The sequence below is a fragment of the Hypanus sabinus genome, chromosome 7 (assembly GCF_030144855.1).
Source record: "Hypanus sabinus isolate sHypSab1 chromosome 7, sHypSab1.hap1, whole genome shotgun sequence".
Classification (NCBI taxonomy): Eukaryota; Metazoa; Chordata; class Chondrichthyes; order Myliobatiformes; family Dasyatidae; genus Hypanus; species Hypanus sabinus.
Window position 1 is genome coordinate 37,233,511 of NC_082712.1, and position 20,137 is coordinate 37,253,647.

Consider the following 20,137-nt stretch of genomic DNA (forward strand, 5'->3'; position numbering starts at 1 on the left):
ACTATATTCTGGTATCAAGATTCGAATTGTGATTTTCAATGCATATGCTAGTTTGTAAGCCTCTCAGTTTATGCTATGCTTTAATAAATATTAACTTAATATGTTTACAGTATTTAACTTCATAACTCTATAAACCATTTGACTTTATCCCCTTGTTTAGAAGATGAAAAACTATTTCAACTTTAACGTACATATTTTAATTAGTAGCTAAAACCATTTGTGCTACACTTTACATGCAAATTTTATTGCTGATGCACCATCAATAACTCTCAGAGACTGGAAGTGAATGATAGGTTTTTATTAACAGAAAAAGGGAGCACGACATCCTGGAGACTGAGGGAGGAGCAGTGCCCCAATCGCCTTTATACAGGGGTCAGTGGGAGGAGCCACAGGAGCAGTCAGCTCAGGGACGTGTCCAGACAGGTATACATAGTTTACCACAATTGCTAACTGAGATATGAGTTATTATCCTTTGATCTCAGTATGATTGAATAGCAGAGCAGTTACAAGAGGCAAAATAGCCTATTCCTGAACCTACTTGTTATTTTTATTTTGTAAGTAAACTGCAAACTGCTTTGAAAGCTGCCAACTCACTCTGGCCACTGCAATATATTTCAAAACAGGTCAGATTGTCCATCCTGGTGGCAGTGTGGGAAAACAGTAATATACATGAAACTTAACAAGGGGAGTTCTTTGACAATATACTGGTGAGAAATAATTTTATCTAAAGCATTTGAACATCTTTAGGAATTTTATTGCATTTCAAGCAAATTATATATACTTACAAAATGCATACACATATAATAGAAGTTACAGCAATTCTATATGGGAAAAGTGGCAGGCTAAATTATCATTTTTAGTATGGAATTTACTAAGATGCCTGTTCAATATATTTTAAGCTCTATTTGGCCTGTGATTTTTTTCTAAGTGTCTCCTGAAAGAAGTCATTGCAGGCAACAGTTAGAGCAGCAACTAAAATAACAAATTCATTGAAATCCACCTCATTGTCTCTATTGGAATCAAGATCTTTCATGATATTGTCCACTAGTGATGGATCCTTCTGAGCCTGAAAAGAAAGAAGACTGATTAGTCATTTAGCATAATAGGCACTACATTATTAAAATACCACTAAATAGAATTGTCAATTATTCAAAAGTTATCCAATGACCCAGAAAATACTGCAGATTATTTAAAAATTGATCATAACAGCACAGAGTGAAAACAAATAAATAATAAAACTTATATGAAAGTTTACACATAAATTTCAATGGTAGGGTATTGTTAGTCACCACCGATAAACTCATATATCATTAAATGTCACAAGTATTCCCAGAGATAAGATAACAAATGAATTAATGTTTTATTTAGCTCTATGTAAAATGGAAAATGGTCAGCTGGAGCTGTAGTGGTGTCCACACCAGACATGGAGGCGAGTTGTCCTGGGTTCGAATCTGGCCCACTCCTTGCATGCTTTCTGTCTGTGCTGATTTGAACATTGATTCTATTGGCTCTCCTCCATTATGTCATGTCTAAGCTTGGAGAAAATTGGAAGCTGGACATTTGATACATTCTTTAATTGTGAACAAGATTGAAAAATGAAATGAAATGAACATTGAGATAGCATCTCAGCCTCATAAAAAAACAAACGCTAAGGAAATGGCAAAGGTTGTCACCTGATGTGCCAAAAGATGTGGCGAGGAACAAAGACAAAATGGAAATTAAAACTTAAAATAAAATGATAAAGCTACCATAATGGGCTATCATAATGGGCTACCCAAATATGCTTCAGTTTTGAACAAATAATAGTTCCGGTGATAAAAGTGATTTACTGAAAGAATAGAATTATTTAATCACGTGTATTTACCATTCCCGACATAAAGCAGACCTTCTATTACTGATTTGTGTAGATATAATAATTGTGCTTTAAATGTACAAATTAGCTCATAAACATTTTGCAACATATTTTTTTTCTGGAATTGAAAATTGGGATTGATTGATTGAATATTGGGACTATGTGTTAGCAGAAGCCATGGGGATCATTTGAATTTAAACTAATCAGCAGGCAAAGTTAAGATAGGATCATAACCCCATCTTACATTCAGTCCCATATTAACCAAAGGTTAAGTATCATTGGAGAGAAGTAGTCCATTTGTTTAAGTTAAGATTGCTTCCAGTGAATTAGGTGTTACTTCTGTCACTATGATTACTTTAAGTTTTCAGATGAACTTGAACAATTGGAGAGCTGAAATTATCGGTTTGTAAGTTTATTGACAATAACGATTGTGCATCTCAGAGAAACTCAAATATGCTGACATTAAACTGTTTTCATTTCCCTCAGCTTTCTGGGCATTCAACCAAGCTGAATTGTGTGGAAGTTTATTTCCTTCAGTGAAAGATATTTCTGTTGATAATAAGTAGGCTACGTTGGTTGTACATACATTTGATAGTTTTAATTTCCCTCTTATGATTCTTCCCTAGGTGCTGGAATTTAGAATGAACAGTAAAGAGGTTGATGAGATTTACTTGAACAATGTCCCTAAACCTTGCCACCTTGATGCATGATTTGAAATACTTTGCACTGACCAGAATCTATCAGCAGCTGCCACTGAACCCTGGAGCTGACTGCATCTCAGCTGATAGAATAAGAGAATATTGCTATACAAAGAGATTAAGCCTTTATCTGCTATCATCGCCAATGAAATTTATAATAGAAAATGCTTGAAATGTGTAGCGCGTTGTTTAGCATCCAAAATAAAACCTAAGTGGCAGGATAATGTTTATATTTGACCCTCAACTGCAATGACATGCCATTTTACTCATTTGCTGATATTGACTCATCCTTTTCTGCCTTTAATCTCCCCAAAAATAGAAACTATTCATTTAAAGTAGTTACATTAGGCTACTTTTAATTCAGCAAGTCCCACACCTACCTCTGGGCTATTAGTGGGGTTAGAGACCAATACAGATGTTATAACAAGACCCTGCTTCCAACACGTATATTGTGTCACTGCATGCATGCAATTATTATAATATATTTCAGTTTGTAAAATAATATATTATATTTGAGTTTATTTATTTGGATATTTCATTTTAAAACATTTGAAAACTTTTTTTTCAGAAAATAACTTCTGCCTGAAAATCACAATTCAATCAGCTATCCGCTATAGCCATTTGTTTGACATTTGAAATTCTGAGGGAGAAGGGGAGAATGGGGCAGGAATTTTGAATTCTAAGCCCTCAGTTATTGCATCACACAACACAAAAACAAGCCCTCCCAATCTCTGAACCTGCATTGACCATCAAGCACCCATTTTTAATAATCCCACACCAATCCATGTTGTTCTCTCGACATTCCTGTCAGCTTCTCCCAGATACTATCACCCACCAACACATTGTGGGCAAGTAACAGTGGACAATTAATCTACCACCCCAAACTTCTCTGGGATGTGTGAGGACAGGGGGGCACTTTGAAGAAATCCACTTGGTCACAGGTATGAACTCAACACCAATAACATCGGATGTCAGGGTTGAACCCAATGGCTGGAGCTGTTTGCTGTTAGCTGCTTCACTATGCAGCCCTTGTGCAAACCCACCATATGTCACACACTCGTCAGTAAAGGGATAAGTAAACAACACCAGATATGGAAATTGGAATCATTAACTGGAACAACAATTTATTCAAAGCTCACATGGAGACCAGGTCCATTAATCCCAAGCATTAACAGGCCATAAAGCCCAGGCTTTTACTGATTTGCTCCTTGAGAGCTTTATCAGCTCTGATGAATGATCTTTGATCTGACTCTTTAACTCTTTTTCTCCTTCCAGAGATACTACTTGAGCTGCTGGGTGTTTCTAGCATTTTCTACTCTTGTTTCAGTCTTCTGGCATCTTCAGTTTTTTAGATTTTAACACTAATTTATTCAGTAACTGAGATACCGTGCAGAGAAGGCCCTTCCTGCCCTTTGACCCACGCTGCTCAGCAACCCCTGACTTAACCAAAGCCTAACCACGGGACAATTTATAATGACCAATTAACCTACCAAATGGTATGTTTTTGCACTGTGGGAGGAAATGAGAGCACCTGATGGAAACCCACTCCATCACAGGGAGAAAATAAAAACTTACAGACAGGGGTGGGAATTGAACCCAGGTCGCTGGTGCTGTAAAGCATTGTGCTACCCTTTCTTTTGAAGCTAAGTCAGTTTCTACTTCTTTGGATTGAAAGGCATGTGAATTGGCTGGCTTTCCCTATAGAACATGCCTCCAGAATTCCTAGTGCTAAATTGCTGTTGATGTTATCCCAGTTTTCAGCTATAACCTATAGAAAGATGGTTGGATGACTGAAGAAACCCTTGGAGAATTAACTCTCTCACTAATCATGCATTTCCCAAAGGATTTTGTCAATCTGCTGCCATTGATGAAAGCTTGCAGTGGGATCTGGACTAGCTGGAAAAATAGCAGATGAAATTTAACGCAGACTAACCAGACTAGGTTGGACCAACCAGACTAGGTGAGCGTTAGGACGCTGAGGAGTGCGGTAGAACAGAAAGATCTGGGAATACATGTCCATAATTCCTTGAAAGTGATGTCTCAAGTGGATCATTAAAAAAAGACTTTTGGCACATTGACCTTCATTAAGTCAATGTATTGAGTATATAAGTTAGGATGTTATGTTGAAATGTTACAAAATGTCAGTGAGGCCTAATTTGGGAGTATTGTGCCCAGTTTTGGTCATCTACCTAACGGGAAGATGCAAATAAGATTCAAATAATGCAGAGAAAATTTTCAAGGATGTTGCTGGAACTTGGGGACCTGAGTTATAGGGAAAGGTTAAATAGGTTAGTACTTTATTCTCTAGAACTTACAAGATTGAAAGGAGATTTGATAGAGGTATCCAAATTACGAGGGGTATAGATAGGGTAAATGCAAGCAGGCTTTTTTCACTGAGGTTGGGTGAGTCTACAACTAGAGGTCATGGGTTAAGTGTAAAAGGTGAAATATTTAAGGTGAACATGAGAGGGAACTTCTTCACTCAGAGGATGGTGACAGTATGGAATGAACTGCCAGTGCAAGTAGTGGATGTGGGTTGATTTTAACATTTAAGAGAAATTTAGATAGGGACATGGATGGAGGGCTTTGGTCTGGGTGCATGCAAAATGGGACCAGGCAGATTAATGGTTCAGCAAAAACTAGATGGACCAAAGGGCTTGTTTCTGTGCTGTAGTGTTCTATGACTCTATGGTGAGATCTGGCACAGCAGAAACTGATTCACACCTACAGGCAATCATATGGACTAATGCTTTACCTTCACTTATAAAGATTAAATGTACAACTTCGTAAGTCCAAGATAAATCCAAGATAATTCCACTGAGAACTAAATAGGAAATAAACCTTTAGGAACTAATCAATAGTTCACTGTATTATATTTAAACTTTAAAAGCCCAGATTTGCCTGGTACAACTAAAATATTAGCAACACATACAAAATGCTGGAGGAACTCAGCAGGCCAGGCAGAATCTCTGTTTACTGTTTTCCACAGATGCTGCCTGGCCTGCTGAGTTCCTCCAGCATTCCGTGTGTGTTGCTTGAATTTCCAGCATCTGTAGATGTTCTTGGCTTTCAACAAAAATGATCATATGGAGAAAATAACTAAAAGCTGTTGGGATTGACTGCTTTCATTGCATTTCATTCTTTCCCGTGATGGTGAAGTGCTGTTGAGACACGATCACTCACCATTACATTCCAGGTTGCATGGCTATTCCTACGGTGAAATTGGATCGGAGGTTCAAGGACTTTGACCCAGCGAGGTAGCAGTGCAGTATTCCCAAGTACAAGAAATATATACCCGAAGAAACACAGTGCGGTCACCTCAGTGTGCCATTACCTCTGCTGATCATACAACAAAAGGGAGGAGCTCATCACGTATGGAAACAGAACATCTGACACTCAGACTTATGAACCAGCCATTTCATTTGTTAACCTCTAAAATGTATAACCAAATATCCAGTGATTCACAAGAATGGAATACTCCCATCTCGAACTTACCTTCAGCAACGAATTAGAAACACTGGAGAAATATCATTAAAAATTAACATTATTTATCATTTTTCTCAGGATTCGGTTAGTCTCCCTCACAGAGTGTGGTTGTAGGTCAGAGGAACTTTACAAAAGGTTCAGAACTAATAGATAAAACACTGTTTTGCTTATCCATGGTTGAATGTAACCAGTAATTGTTTACAGCAGTTAATTGCAACTAATTGATACAGAAATCAACATTGTTTTTGAGCTACTCTTTTGCTCCTGGTGATGATTTGATGAATCTTTCAATAATGCCTACCTAGCTGCATCATATTGAAGATGGCTTATTCTTATTTATAGATATGGCCTCTGTGCAATAAATTACAAGTTGAATCAATGCAAGGCAGTCTACGTGTTGCAGTAAAATGGAAAGATCGGCCTGACTAGACTGGTAGCACAGTGACATAGTGGTTAGCACCACACTTTTACAGTACAGGTGTCCCGGGTTCAGTCCTGCCGCTGCTTGCTACGTTCTCCCTGTGACAACGTGGGTTTCCTCTGGGTGCTCTGATTTCCTCCCACAGTCCAAGGACATGTTGATTGGTAGGCTAATTGGTCATTGTAAATTATCCCATGATTAGGCTAGGGTTAAATCAGGGATTGCTGGTAGCATGGCTCAAGGGGCCAAAAAAACCTATTCCGCGCTGTATCCCAATAAATAATTAAACCAACAGGGATAATTTTCACGTGAGTGAGTGGAAATCATGTAATAAATTGTCAAATAACTCAACAAGATGTTGCTCAAGAGATACTTTTGTAATGAAAAATTATATGGAATGTATTGTGTAAAGTATCAACATTTTTTTTCAGATGCCTTGCCATACGGCTTGAGCAATCATGTCTCTCCATCCATCATGGTCCCTGACCCTCCGAATTGTAGTTGTTGCCTCCCCTGTTTCTAACCGTGATGTTAATCCATCTATCATTCTCATTCTCTGTCTGCCTCTGCTTCTTTTTCCTTCCAGCTTTCCAGTTGTAACTCAATGTTCTAATGTCTCTTTTCGCAAGACGTGTCCAAAGAATTTTGATTGCTGTTTTCGGGGTTTTTTTTAAGTAATGTACGTTTTGTTTTCGTTCTCTGTAGACCTTTTTCATTGGTTATCCTGTCCATATATAATATGCATAGCATTCTTCTGAGGAACCACATCTCTGCTGCATTGATTCTTTTTTCCATTGCATTTGTGACGGTCCATGACTCGCAGCCACACATCAATATAGGGAGAATGTAGCAGCTGAGAGTTCTAAGGTGGATGTCAATTGCTATTTCCTTTCTCATTAGGATGTTTCTCATTTTGGTAAATGCTGTTTCTTGCTATTATGTCTGTTTCGCATTTGCCATCAGATGTTACCCATGACCCAAGGTACTTGAAGTTGTGAACTTGCTTCAGGATTTCATTTCCCAATACGATCCTGCAGTTTGGGATTTCAGGTTTCTTTGATGTTACCATTACTTCAGTTCTCCTTTAGTTTAAGGTTAGTCCAAGTCTTTCGCTCTGTCTGTTGATGGTAGATACTAGTTTCTGTAAATTTACTTCGCTGTTTGCTGTCAGTACTGTATCATCCGCATAGCAATGCATAAATCAGAATAAAAATAAAGCACTACATTGAATTGTTATGATTAGAAATGAGAAATATGAGGAGTCAGTATATTTATTCCTGAGAGACCGGATGTAAGTTGCATAAAGCTCCTGAAATTGTGTAGATGCGATGCTGAGACCTTATAAAGCACTGGTCAGATCACACTTGGAGCATTGAGAGCAGTTTTGGGCCCCTTATCTAAGAAGGGATATGCTGGTGTTGGAAAGAGTCCAGAGGAAGTTGATGAGAATGATTCCAGGAATAAAAGGATTTTCGTATGTAGAGTTTGTGATGCCTCTGGAATTTAGAAAAATGAAAGGTGATCTTATTAAAACCTATCGAATATTGAAAGGCAAAGATAGAGTGGATGTGAAGAGGACGTTTCCTATGATGGATCAGAAGCACAGCTTCAGAATAGAAGGACATCCACTTAGATGAGGAGGACTTTTTTTTAGCCAGAGAATAGTGAATCTGTGGAACTGATTGCCACAGATGGCTGTGGAGGCTGAGTCCTTGTGTATATATAAAGCAGAGGTTGATAGGTTCTTGATTAGTCAGGGTGTCAGAGGTTACAGGGTGAAAATAGGAAAGTGGGTTTGAGAGGGATAAAATCAGCCATGAAGAAATGGTGGGCTAAATGGTCTAATTCTTCTCCAATGTCATATGATCTTATGTTCCTCCAAGTTCAATCTCCACCTCTCTAAACTGATTCTATGACCTACAAACTCATTTCAAGGACTCTTTAAAAATCTTGTTCTCAGTATAATTTATTTTATTTACTCAGTTTTTCTTCTTTTACACATTGGGTGTCTGTCTTTGTCTGTTTATGCAGAGTTTTTTGTGAAATTCTGTTGTATTTCTTTTGTAAGTGCCTGCAAGAAAATAATTCTTAAGAGAGTGAGCTTGGAGAGGAGGATGAGAGGGGACCTGATAGAGGTGTACAATATGATATGAGGCATGGATAGAGTGGACAGCCGGAGACTATTTTCCAGGAAGGAAATGGCTAATACAAGGGGACATAACTTTATGGTGTTAGATGTGTGGAATGCACTCCCGGGGTGGTGACAGAGGCAGATACAATAGGGACACTTAAGAACCTCTTAGATAGGCACATGAATGAAAGAAAAATATGAGGTTTATATGGGAAGGGAGGGTTAGATTGGTTCTTGGAGTAGGTGAAAGTTTTGTGACAATGTCATGAGCTGAACGGCCTGGACAGTTCTACATTCTATATAGTAAGATACACATACTTGGATAGTAAATTTACTTTGAACTTTGAATCTTGTTATTAATGCTTATTGATGAAACAAAACTGGGGTAATTAGCAAACATATAGTGGACTGCAATAAATTTCAAGAGAACATAACCAACACCAAAAATCTATGACTGGCTGTATTTTTTTATTTTGATCAAAATGTGACACTGAGCTGCAGAATGAGATATTAAGGAATGCAACAAAGACTTAGATCTTTAAGGAGCATCAAAGCAGGAAAGAAGCAACAGACTGACTTAGGGTGGGAATTCCCAATGATAGGCAGAGTTGCCAATTATTGAGCAATTAAAATTTGGGATACACAGAAGCCAACTCTAAAGGAAATGCAGATTGGAAAGATGTAACAATGGAACTGATGTCAATGACATGAAGGGTCTGGGCCATGGTAGGATCTGAAAAATGAAATGGGAATTTGAAATGTGTTTTCATTTATTACTTCATGGGAGGTGAGTTCAGTTGGCAAAGCCAAAATCTATTGTCCATTCCCAACATGCTTTGGATCAAATGGCTTTTTAACCCATGTTCAAGGAAAATGAAAGATCAAAGAGTCATATTTTTAGTAGTCGGATAAATAGAGAAAAAGAGGCCAAAGTGGATAAGGACAGCATTCTCCTAACCCTTAATAATGTTAGTTAACCGGCTAGGTTCAACGACAATCCAGTATTTGCATTGTCTTCATTACTAATTATAGCTTTTAATTGAATTAAATTGTTTATCTGCCATGTTGGGACTTGAATCATTTTCCCAGGTCATTAGTCCAACCATTGGATCACTGTTGTCACTATCACCATTCTATGACATTCCATCTATAACCACAAGCTATTATAGGGCAGTGAGCCCATGGTGATGGATGCTATGATGTGGTGAGCTGGAAGTAATATAGGCAGAAGGCATTTGAGAGGACCTGTTCATGGAGAGCAGAAGATGAGAGGGCAGCCGCAAATAGATAACAAAATAATGCAATGTGCAGAGGAGAGAATGTCAAAGTTACAAGGATAAAATTTGAAACCAAGCAACGTAGAAGGAAAACAAGCAATAGATTTATCAAAGATTCCTGAGTTCACAGATTACAGCTTTTGAACAGAATGGAGGTGGCTTGTAAAATAAACACTGCACACCTTGCAGTCTATTCTATATCAGGGAATCTAAATTAGACAAGCTGGTTGAACATCATTTGACTGAACATAGGTCTTTGTTTCCTGTCAGATTACGCCATTCCATTGCGAGTTGGAGCTTCTCAGTCTTTGACCATCAAAGATCCAGACCTTTATGCTTCTCGTCTTTCTGCTAGGCAGCATGTGGCTGTCTGGGCTTAACAATAATTCATGACCTTCACCAGAGCAACTTCAGTATATTTTCTTCATGTTAAATGCTGGTGGAGTAAAGTCAGTGTACCAGTGGGTCTATTGTACTTATGTCGAAGATATGCATTCCTATCTACAGTGGTCCACACTTGTCAGTTCTTCCTTTCTTCTACCAGACTTTTGGGTTACTTCAGCTTTCACCATTTTTCCAGATTTTCATCCATCCCCTCTTGAGTGAAACTAACCAGCTATAATTATTTACAAACTTTGAGTTCCATATTTTTGTTTTTGCTTTTACTTCCACCAGAGTGTTCCATGATAGTGAGGTACTAGCTAACTACAGGCCTATATCAAATCTTCTCTTCCTGGGTAAGATTCTTTAGAAAGTCATTTTCAACCAACTCAACAACTTCAAGAATGAGAAAAATATTTTAGAAAAGTTTCAGTAAGGTTTTAGAGCAAACCACAGCCTGGAGACAGGCCTTACCAAAATTGTCAGTGACCTTAGGCTTAGCACCGATGCAAACAGAGCCTCAGTTCTATATCTTCTAATCTAAGTGCTGCCTTCAACACAATTGACCACAGCATTCTCTAGATTGCTTTGAGAACTGAGTTAGCCTCTGTATTGCCTTATATCCTAGAGAGAAATTTTTTTTTTGTCTGTCCTAGAGACCAGTTTTCTAAGATATATGATGCACTTTGTGGTGTTGCTCAGGGAATCTGTCTTGGTTCCCTACTCTTCACCTCTGTGAAGAGAGCACCCCTGTGCTCCCCCGTGGAGATATCATTAGAGAGCATAAACCTGATTTCTACAGTTATGTAGATGACACACAATTGTTTATCTCATTTGAGCCTGATGATAATAACAATCTATCTTCTCTGACATCTGGTATGGCTGCAATAAACAAATGCATGAGCAATAAGTTTCTAAAATGAAATGAAGATATAACTTAAATACTTTTGGCTAGTCCCAAAGCCAAAGGAGATATACTTCTTGATAAACTTGAGAACTTGGCTCCCCTTGTAAAGTCAGAAGTAACAAAGTGGATGTTACTTTAGATTCAGTTTTGAATTTTAAATCCCACATAAAAAAGTGACCAGTGCTGCATTTCTACGCTTAAGAAGTATTGCAAAGTGAGATGAACACAGATGCTTAGTGCAGGCAGTGTTAGAGAGCATGTTCTGGCTCATTGTAATTTGCCTTCATATGCCATATGGTAAAAGACCACACCTGTCAGTGGCACATCATAAGACACAGATGCTGGAAACCTTGAGTAACACACAAAAAGTGCTGATGGAACTCAACAGGTCAGGCAGCATTTATGGAGGTTTATAAATAGTGGATGTTTTAGGCTGGGACCCTTCATCAGGACTGGAAAGGAGGGGGAAGAAGCAAGAATAAGAAGGTGGCGGGTGGGTAAGCTGGCAGGTGATAGGTGAGACCAGGTAAGGGGTAAGGTGAGTGGTTAGGGAAGCAGGGATGAAATAAGAAGCTGGAAGGTGATAGGTGGAAGAGGTAAGGAACTGAAAAAGAAGGGATCCAATAGGAGAGGACAGTGGACTGTGAAGGAATGGGAAGGAGGAGGTGAACCAGAAGGAGGAGATGGGCAGGGAAGATGGCCTTTTTACGGCTGGGATTCCGTTGATGCAAAGGTAGTAATGTTTTCTTTCATTGTCATCAATATTTGCTATGAAATAAGATTCTATTTCTTATGGACCTCTGATTCACTTGTGTTATAATTGGTAGACTTCATCAGGCAAAATTATGAGTCCCAGTAGGACATACGGATTTGTCAGTCATGGTCGAATTCAATGCAGGACGGGAGTGAGTGTCTGAATGCCTTCTCTTTTCCCTCCTTTTCTAACCCCAGTATTATTACATCCTGGTCATAAATGACTTTACAACCAAATGGTTGCAAGTGGTCTTGATCTCAGAGCCACAAAATCACTACTTTTATTTCTATTCCATTATCCCGGGCAATTGCATCCCCCTCAGCCTCCTCCTTTGGATGTCAATAAAAAGATTCATAGTCAGTGTATTGATATAGCCAATGTATAACACCATCCCTAGCAGTGAATTAAATAATTTTTAACAGTCTGCAGGTGTAAGCCACTCAGAAAGTTAACACCAGTCATAGACTTATTCGTAGTAAACAGCAAAAGGAAGTGCTCTGGGCTCTCCCCATCAAAACCTTTGCACTTCACTTATCTACACTGCACCTTCTCTGTAACTGTAACACATATTCTGTATTCGGTATTTTTTTCCTTTTTGACGTCATTGTATTTTTCTATGGAATTATCTGTCTGGATGGCATGCAAGCAAAGACTTTCCACTGTACCTCAGTAAGTGTGATGATAATAAACCACTTACCGACCAATTACTAATCACCAGCTACCAATTACCATGTTCCTTAGAGATCCTTAGATCTGACTGTGATGTACTAGGGAAACCTTGGAGATCGTCAGAGCAAACACTAAAACATGCAGCTTGTGTAACTGTGGGTTCCTGATAGCCTGGGGTATTCTACTGCAGCAATCTTTGCTCCCACTGAGCATCAGAATTCATTGACATACAAAGAACTTCAGCACATGATACCTGTTCAAACAGATTTGGATAGAGCAAAAATATTATATGCAAATCTGTGGGCTTGGCAGAGCTCAAGGCCTTTAGGTTCTTGATCGAATTACAATATATTACAATTTAGTATCTTAATTTTATTACAAATTGAGTGTTTTTTATTTTTGTTTTAAGCATTGAAATGTTGATTTCTGTAATAGAATAAACTAATTATGATTAACTTGACTAATTCATCAACAGAATATAGTAACAAGCCTTTATATTTTATGAAATGTTTGTATGCTTAGAAAACAGTATCACACTATGAACTGTTCCTTAGATTTTTTTTAGAATGGGAAGCTTTTTGGAGAAAACGAATGATGAATTTGAAGATACTGTATAACACCTTAAGTGTATGTGATGTATCACCAAACCAGCAATAAAAACAAACCTTAGGGAATCAAGCACAATTTGATTGACAGCCATGCCACCACCATTGCAATCATTCAATTAGCAACATTGACTAGCAACGTCACTTGCACTGCCTGTTTCATATACCAAACCTGATATTTATAAGCAAATTTTGTAAAAGAGTATATAGGTGCATAACACATGTTATCCATTATCTATAACATTCCTCTGATGGTTAAATAAAAATCCCTCTGAGCATTAATGTTCTAATGAAGCCCATTAATCATCAACATTATTCAAACATAATGCTTGGTAGAAGAAATGGCAGAGAGTACTCTTCTAAGGTCAGGAATAAAGGGCATTACTTGAATGTGTGCCACAATAGATTTCACTCTCCCTGACTCACTAAGACTTAATGCCCACACAGGGAGTTTGTAATAGAAAATACTTCCCCACCCCCAGGAATGACATCCATCTTCCTACTTTAAGCAAAAAAATCATCAAAGTGATGGATGTCAATAATTTATTTTGGATTATGCACCAATGCAATCCTTTTGGGGATTAAATGTTAATTTCTATCATTGAACCACGGACAATTCTTTGAAGACAGTGGTCAAAAAATGTTCCTTGGAGATCCTTAGATCTGACCCTAACCCTAATGTCGGCTTCCAGCTCTTGAGCTCCATGGCTTTACCAGAACACGTTCAAGCAATTTTTTAAACATAATGGTGATTTCTGCTTCTACCATCCTTTTGGTTAGTGAATTCCAGCCCTTAATCACATTCTGAGTGCAAGATTTCACTCAACCCTTCTAAACTTTCTACTACTTAGTTTAAATCTATGCGCCTGGAGCTACAAATTGACGTGATACAGAACGAAAGGAAGAGGCAGGTTCTGTGATCCACAGGATCAGTCAGGGATTGACATTTGAAACTAGATAGTCTGCAATGTGCAGGGTTGCAAATAGATCTGAGTTTTTTTATACTTTCCCATTTGTGACAAAGTCACCCCATGAAAATTCCTTCAGTGAATTTGCCAGCTTGTGCCAAACTGAGACATTAACCTCTACAGTCAAAAATTACACAGAATTGTGTAGTATTTTGCAACACAGGAGTATACCACTTCCTCTAACAGACCCATACTTGACATTGTGCTCCGTTTCAAGTTTTCTTCCACCTTCTTTCATTTCACTCCACCATTAAGTCCTTCTGTTCCTTTCTCTAACTGTATTATCTACTGTTGTCCTAAATGGATTTATGCATTCATACTATTTAATAGCGGGTTTTGTCTCAAATCTTCCAGCTCTGGATTTAGAAATCAAGCGCAGACCAAAACAGTTATTGAGTTAAAGTTTAGCTCAGCTGTTCTGGCAGCAAAGATTTACGTTTTGCCTATATTAGTATCCAATTTGCTTTTCAAGATAATGTCTAATTCTTTAGTAGTGGATCTCATATTGCTTTATAACAAGGTCAAACTCTTGAAATTCCTAGTGCCAATTGAACTCAATAATATTTCTTGCTATATTAATACTATCCGTTGAACTAATATAACTAAAGGGATGATGAAGTTTTTACACATATTATTTAGACCACACTGCCTGAAAGTATGATGGAAAGTGCAAAAGTATAATTAAAGAAAAAGTGTTTCCTGGCCTTTTGGGAAAGAGCAGGGGGATGGAACTGAAGGGGGAAACTTTTAAAGAGCTATCACTACTTGAAAGGCCTATATTCATGATTCTATAATACATTTTAATCACATTTACATTGTTCAATGAATGATTGTTACAGCACAGGTTATTCACCCTATCTAATGCCTGTTGTTAATAAAGTAACACATCTGTCCCATTCCTTACTCTTTCCTCACAGACTTGTGTGTATGTGTGAGTGTTTTTACCTCATGTCCATTGTTCCCTTTTCACAGTCTCCATTGATTATGTTCCCAATGCCCTACAGAGAGTGGCTGCAAATCACAACTACTCTCCGTGTGAAGAACAATCCTCAATCCATACCGTATCTTTCCTCCAAAAACTGTAAACCTGTTGCCGACTGTGGGACTTCCTCTATTAATGGCAACAATTTCTCTTTAAGCAACACTCGGGATGATGAAGGGTCTTGGCTTGAAACGTCGACTGTTTACTCATTTCGACACATGCTGCCTGGCTTGCTGAGTACTTCCAGCATTTTGTGTGTGTTGCTTGGATTTCCAGCATCTGAAGATCTTCTCTTGTTTATGAGTTTCCCTTTAATTATCTTATCTAAATCCCGAGGGAGGTGAAGTGTTTAAGGATAAGACTTGGGAAGAGAGTAGATCTTATTACTGATACCTAATTTCCTTAAAATAACACTCCAAGGTTTGACACAACTTCTCAACACTAGTAATTTTCTCCACATGGTGAAAGTCATGAACTGCCGGGGAAAGTCATGAACTGCTGACTGAGACACTTAGAAAATAGAGTAAGAAAAGATGAATAAGATCATAAAATGATGGAAACACCCATCAGGTCAGGCAGCATCTGTGGAAGGAGAAGCAGAGTTATTGGTTGAGGTCGAAGACTCTCCGCCAGAACATAAGAGAAAGATTCTGTCGCTCTGTGGAATTCAATCCATCCTTTTCCCCTTCGCCATGTTTCTTACCGTCAAGAAATGTTGCAGCTCGTGTTGCAGAAGGTCCTTGAGTTCGCCTTTGTTGAGCTTGTACTTGTCCCCCTCCTTGCCGGAGTACTTATGGAAGACTTGGATGAGCGAATCCATGGCTCCTTCCAATTGGGATGGCATGGTGGCAGAGTTCTGAGGAACAAGACAAAGTCTAAACTTTAGAATCTCTCTCTCTCTCTCTCTCTCCCTCCCTCCCTCCTGATTCGGCTAAATGCCACATACAAACGGGCTGGCAATCACCTAAAGTTGTCCCGTATAGTTGGCTGAAATCCTGTACCTGCTGCAGAATCCCACCCACAGCCCGAGTGTGTATGATTACCGCAATCATTGCATTACGCGAAAGAAAACGAGCGCACTGTCGCTCAACTCAGCAACTTCGATCAGAAATTTCCCCCGTAAAAAATCCACGTACATACATTAGATCAGAACAGCCGAATAAACCAGAAAACTAAACGAGGGCATGATTACCTTCTCTTGGAAAGATAACAAGGATCAAGCGGGCGAAAGGCAGTGGACTAGTTGGCAACTCTCGGCTGAATTTATAGCAGAAATATCTTTTTAAACACACCTATTCCATCAGCGCATCAGCCAATAATAAGATTAAAAACTTCGGCCGGCGGGATACAAAAGGAAAAACAACAGCCCTCCCAAGGTGCTGAATTAAGTGTTGGTTTCTTCGCCGCATGTGACGATGCCACCCGTGAGGGTCACCTATGGTTATTTCCTGTCTCTCTACAGACGGCGTGTTCGGGAGAGCTCTTCTCCAACAGGGGCTGGCCACCTCTATGTAAACAGGAACCATACTATACAACGCACTTTAACGGACTTTCGAAAATCGTGCCCCACTTTCCTATTACCAATAATTTACCCATTAGCGGTATTCCTTCATGAAATAATTCGTGCTTTTAAGAAGCCGCTACTTTTTTTTCTGAGTCTACTGCGAAAGAACCGCGTTATCAGCGTTTGTTATTGTTCCTATTGGCTCCTGCAGCAGGTGTCTTAATCCCCTTGTTGGATGCACTTTTTTCCTTCCTTTCCGTCTCTCTCTGGGACGTCGAACTGTTCAAAGGTAGCATGTATTCTAAAATAGCCTGTTAATTAAACACTGTGCCCATTTCCTCTCCACAGCTCCCTTTTCTCTCTGAGGCACAGCTTACCAGGTACAGACAATACAGCAACTGGCAGCTCGAAAGCGCAGTGAAAAATTAGTCCCAGACTGCTTCACGAGGAAGTAATCCAACACAATCTGACCGCGACACCATGAAGGAGATGTTTAATAAAAGTTTTCAAACCTCAAAGAAAATAAAGAAGACATGCCAGAGCCTAGGGCTTCAAAAACAGGCAATATCCATTAATGCAAAGTTCAAAATTCAAAGTAAATTTACTATCAAAGTACACATATGTCACCATATACTACCCTGAGATTCATTTCCTTGTGGGCATTCACAGTAGAACAAAGAATTACTGTCTAAGTAAATGACGTCCACTGCCTCCCATCACATAAACTACGCTGACTTTGACTTATTATATCATTAGTCTCCAAGTACCCTGAAACTTCATCCTTTATAATGGACTCCAAAACTCTCCTAACCACTGAGGTCAGGCTAACTGGCCTGAAATTTCCTTTCTTTTGCCTTCCTCCCTTCTTAAAGAGTGGAGTGACATTTGTGATTTTCCAGTCCTCTGGGACCATGCCCGAATCAAGTGATTCTTGAAAGATCATAACCAATGCATCTGCTATCTCTTCAGCAACCTCTCTCAGGACTCTGAAATGTAGTCCATCTGGCCCAGGTGACTTATCCACTTTAAGGCATTTCAGTTTGCCTTGCACTTTTTCCTTTGTAATAGCAATGGCACTCACTCCTGCTCCCTGACACTGCTGGAGTCTTCCACAGTGAAGATTGATACAAAGTACTTATTAAGTTCATCCACCATTTCTTTGTCTCCCATTACTACCTCACCAGCATCATTTTCCAGTAGTCCAATATCAACTCTCACCTTCCTTTAACACTTTATATAATTGAGAAAGCTTTTAGTATCCTGCTTTATATTATTGGCTAGTTTGCCCTTATATTTCATCTTTTTCCTTCTTGTAGCCTTTGTACTTGCCTTTTGTTGGATTTTTAAAACTTCCCAATCATCGAACTTTCCACTCACTTTTGCTACCTTATATGCCCTTTCCTTGGCATTTATGCAGTCCTTAACTTCCCTTGACAGCCATGTTTACCTACCCCTGCCATTTGAGAACTACTTCTTCCATGGGACATGTCTGTCCTGTGCCTTGTGAACTATTCCCAGAAACTTGAGCCACCTCTGCTCTGTTGTCTTCCCCACCAGTATCACCCTCCAATCCACGTGGGCAAGCTCTTGTCTCATGCTTCTGTAATTCCCTTTATTCTACTGTGATACTGATACATGTGACTTATACTTCTCCCTCTCACATTGCAGTACGGGGGAGGGGGGCGGGTTCCAATCATATTATGATCACTGCCTCCTAATGGCTCCTTTACCTTAAGATCCCTAATAAAATCTGGATTAGAAACATAGAAAACCTACAGCACAATACAGGCCCTTCAGCCCACAAAGTTGTGCCGAACATGTCCATACCTTAGAAATTACTAGGCTTACCCATAGTCCTCTATTTTAATACACAACACCCAATCTAAGATCACCTTTCCTTAATTATGTGCAAGACAAAACTCCTCTAAAATGCCATCTCGAAGGCATTCAATAAATTCCCTCTCTGCAGGAAGCAACCAGACTCTCCAAGATAGATCTGTGCAATGCTTACAACCTAATTTGCATTGGTGAAGGGTGGTGGTGGGGAAACAAGTGGAAGACAGCATTCAACACCTGCACTGGGCACCTAACGCTGCCCTTTAACCTGGCCAACACCCTTACCCTGGAAAATGATGTGCTTGGAGCATGTTGAATCAGTTTGTTTCTGTATAATTGGACAACATTCTTATCTATTCCCGCTCTCACCAGGAACATGTTCAGCATGCCTGGAGGTTTTTCAGATGGTTCCTTGGGATGAAGCTTTATGCCAAGCCAGTGTGAATTCTACAAAGTGCAGCTGTCATACTTGGGTTATATCCTCGGTGTTCAAATGAACCTGTATAATGATTAGGCAGTTACAGAGTGACCCAAAGCATCTATGGTCAAACAGATGCTTCATGGGGTTTGCAAACTTTTATCGCTGTTTCTTCAGAAACTTCAGTTCCATTGTGGTTCACACAAGTGCACTCACCAAGAAGACCTATGCAGGATTCCCATGGACATGTGAAGCAGAACAAGCATTCTCTGGGTTAACGTGACACTTCACCATTCCCCCAGTGCTGGAAATTCCAAACTTATTCCATCCATCTATCATAGAGGTTGATGCATCAGATGTCAGAATTAGACCTGTACTCTCCCAGTAGATAGTTGGCTGCACCCCTGTGGTTTGCTTTCCTGTCGCTTGACTCCTGCTGAGTGGAAATATGATGTCAGGAACTAAGAATTTCTGGCTGTCAAAGAGGTCCTCGAGTCATGCCAACACTGGCTCACCTTTCTGGTATGGTACGGGCAGACCATAAGAACCTCGTCTACATTTGTGATGCCAAGAGACTCAACTCTCATCAAGCCCAATGGTCTATTTTCCTCACCTGGTTTAATTTCATACTCACCTACCATCCTGGCAGCAAGAATACCAAAACCAATGTTTCTCACCTGCCAGTTTGACATCACTGAGGACAATGCCAATCCAGAGGCCATTCTTCCTTGATCGTGCATAGCAGCTCCAAAAAAGTAATTTGGCAATAGGAACAGAGGTGAGTGCTGCCCAACAGTTGGCTTCCCAACTGGGTGTTTGTCTCTGCCATTGTGCACCCCAGAGTGTTGGAGTGGGGTCACTCTAACCATCTAGTTGGCCACCTGGGGATTCAATGGACCCTGGAATTTATGAAATTGATGTTGCTGGCCATCTGTGTCTCAAGATATCCATGACTTCGTCTCTGCCTGTCCCACTTGTGCCCGGGACAAGACATTACACTAGTGCTCTGCTGGTCTGCTCTGCCTGTGCCTCACCAACCTATCCCACCTCTTGCTAGATTTCATCACTGGCTGTCTCTGTAGGATGGGAACACGGCCACTCTGGTACCTGATCGAGGACCACAGTTTACGTAGTATTTTTGGAAGGCTTTTTGTTCTCTTTTGGGAGCCACAGCCAGTCTCCCACCTGCTCTCCACCCCCCAATCTAAAGGCCAGACTGAGAGAGTGAATCAGGAGCTGCAGACAACC

General features: G+C 39.6%; 1 protein-coding gene across 5 annotated transcripts; it reads right to left on the bottom strand.

The window, feature by feature from the left end:
• Window positions 1–283: 283 nt before the first annotated feature.
• s100z (S100 calcium binding protein Z) lies at window positions 284–17,112 on the bottom strand. 5 transcript variants are annotated; one of them, XM_059974505.1, is made up of 3 exons: window positions 17,013–17,112; window positions 15,835–15,987; window positions 284–1,066 (listed from the first exon to the last, which is right to left on the bottom strand). In XM_059974505.1, exons 2-3 carry the CDS (start codon window positions 15,973–15,975, stop codon window positions 902–904), a joined length of 306 nt encoding a protein of 101 aa, XP_059830488.1. In that variant the 5' UTR covers window positions 15,976–15,987; window positions 17,013–17,112; the 3' UTR covers window positions 284–901. The 5 variants fall into 5 exon arrangements, with proteins under 5 accessions (XP_059830488.1, XP_059830490.1, XP_059830489.1 ...); XM_059974507.1 differs by lacking the exon at window positions 17,013–17,112 and adding an exon at window positions 16,724–16,995; XM_059974506.1 differs by lacking the exon at window positions 17,013–17,112 and adding an exon at window positions 16,424–16,700.
• Window positions 17,113–20,137: the final 3,025 nt, after the last annotated feature.

Bases quoted from the DNA above. Each gene is read 5' to 3' on its own strand.
- s100z (XM_059974505.1), bottom strand. From the start codon at position 15,975: ATGCCATCCCAATTGGAAGGAGCCATGGATTCGCTCATCCAAGTCTTC. The intron at 1,067-15,834 runs GTAAGAAACATG...CTTTCTTTTCAG, and splicing joins AGCTGCAACATTTCTTGACG to GCTCAGAAGGATCCATCACT.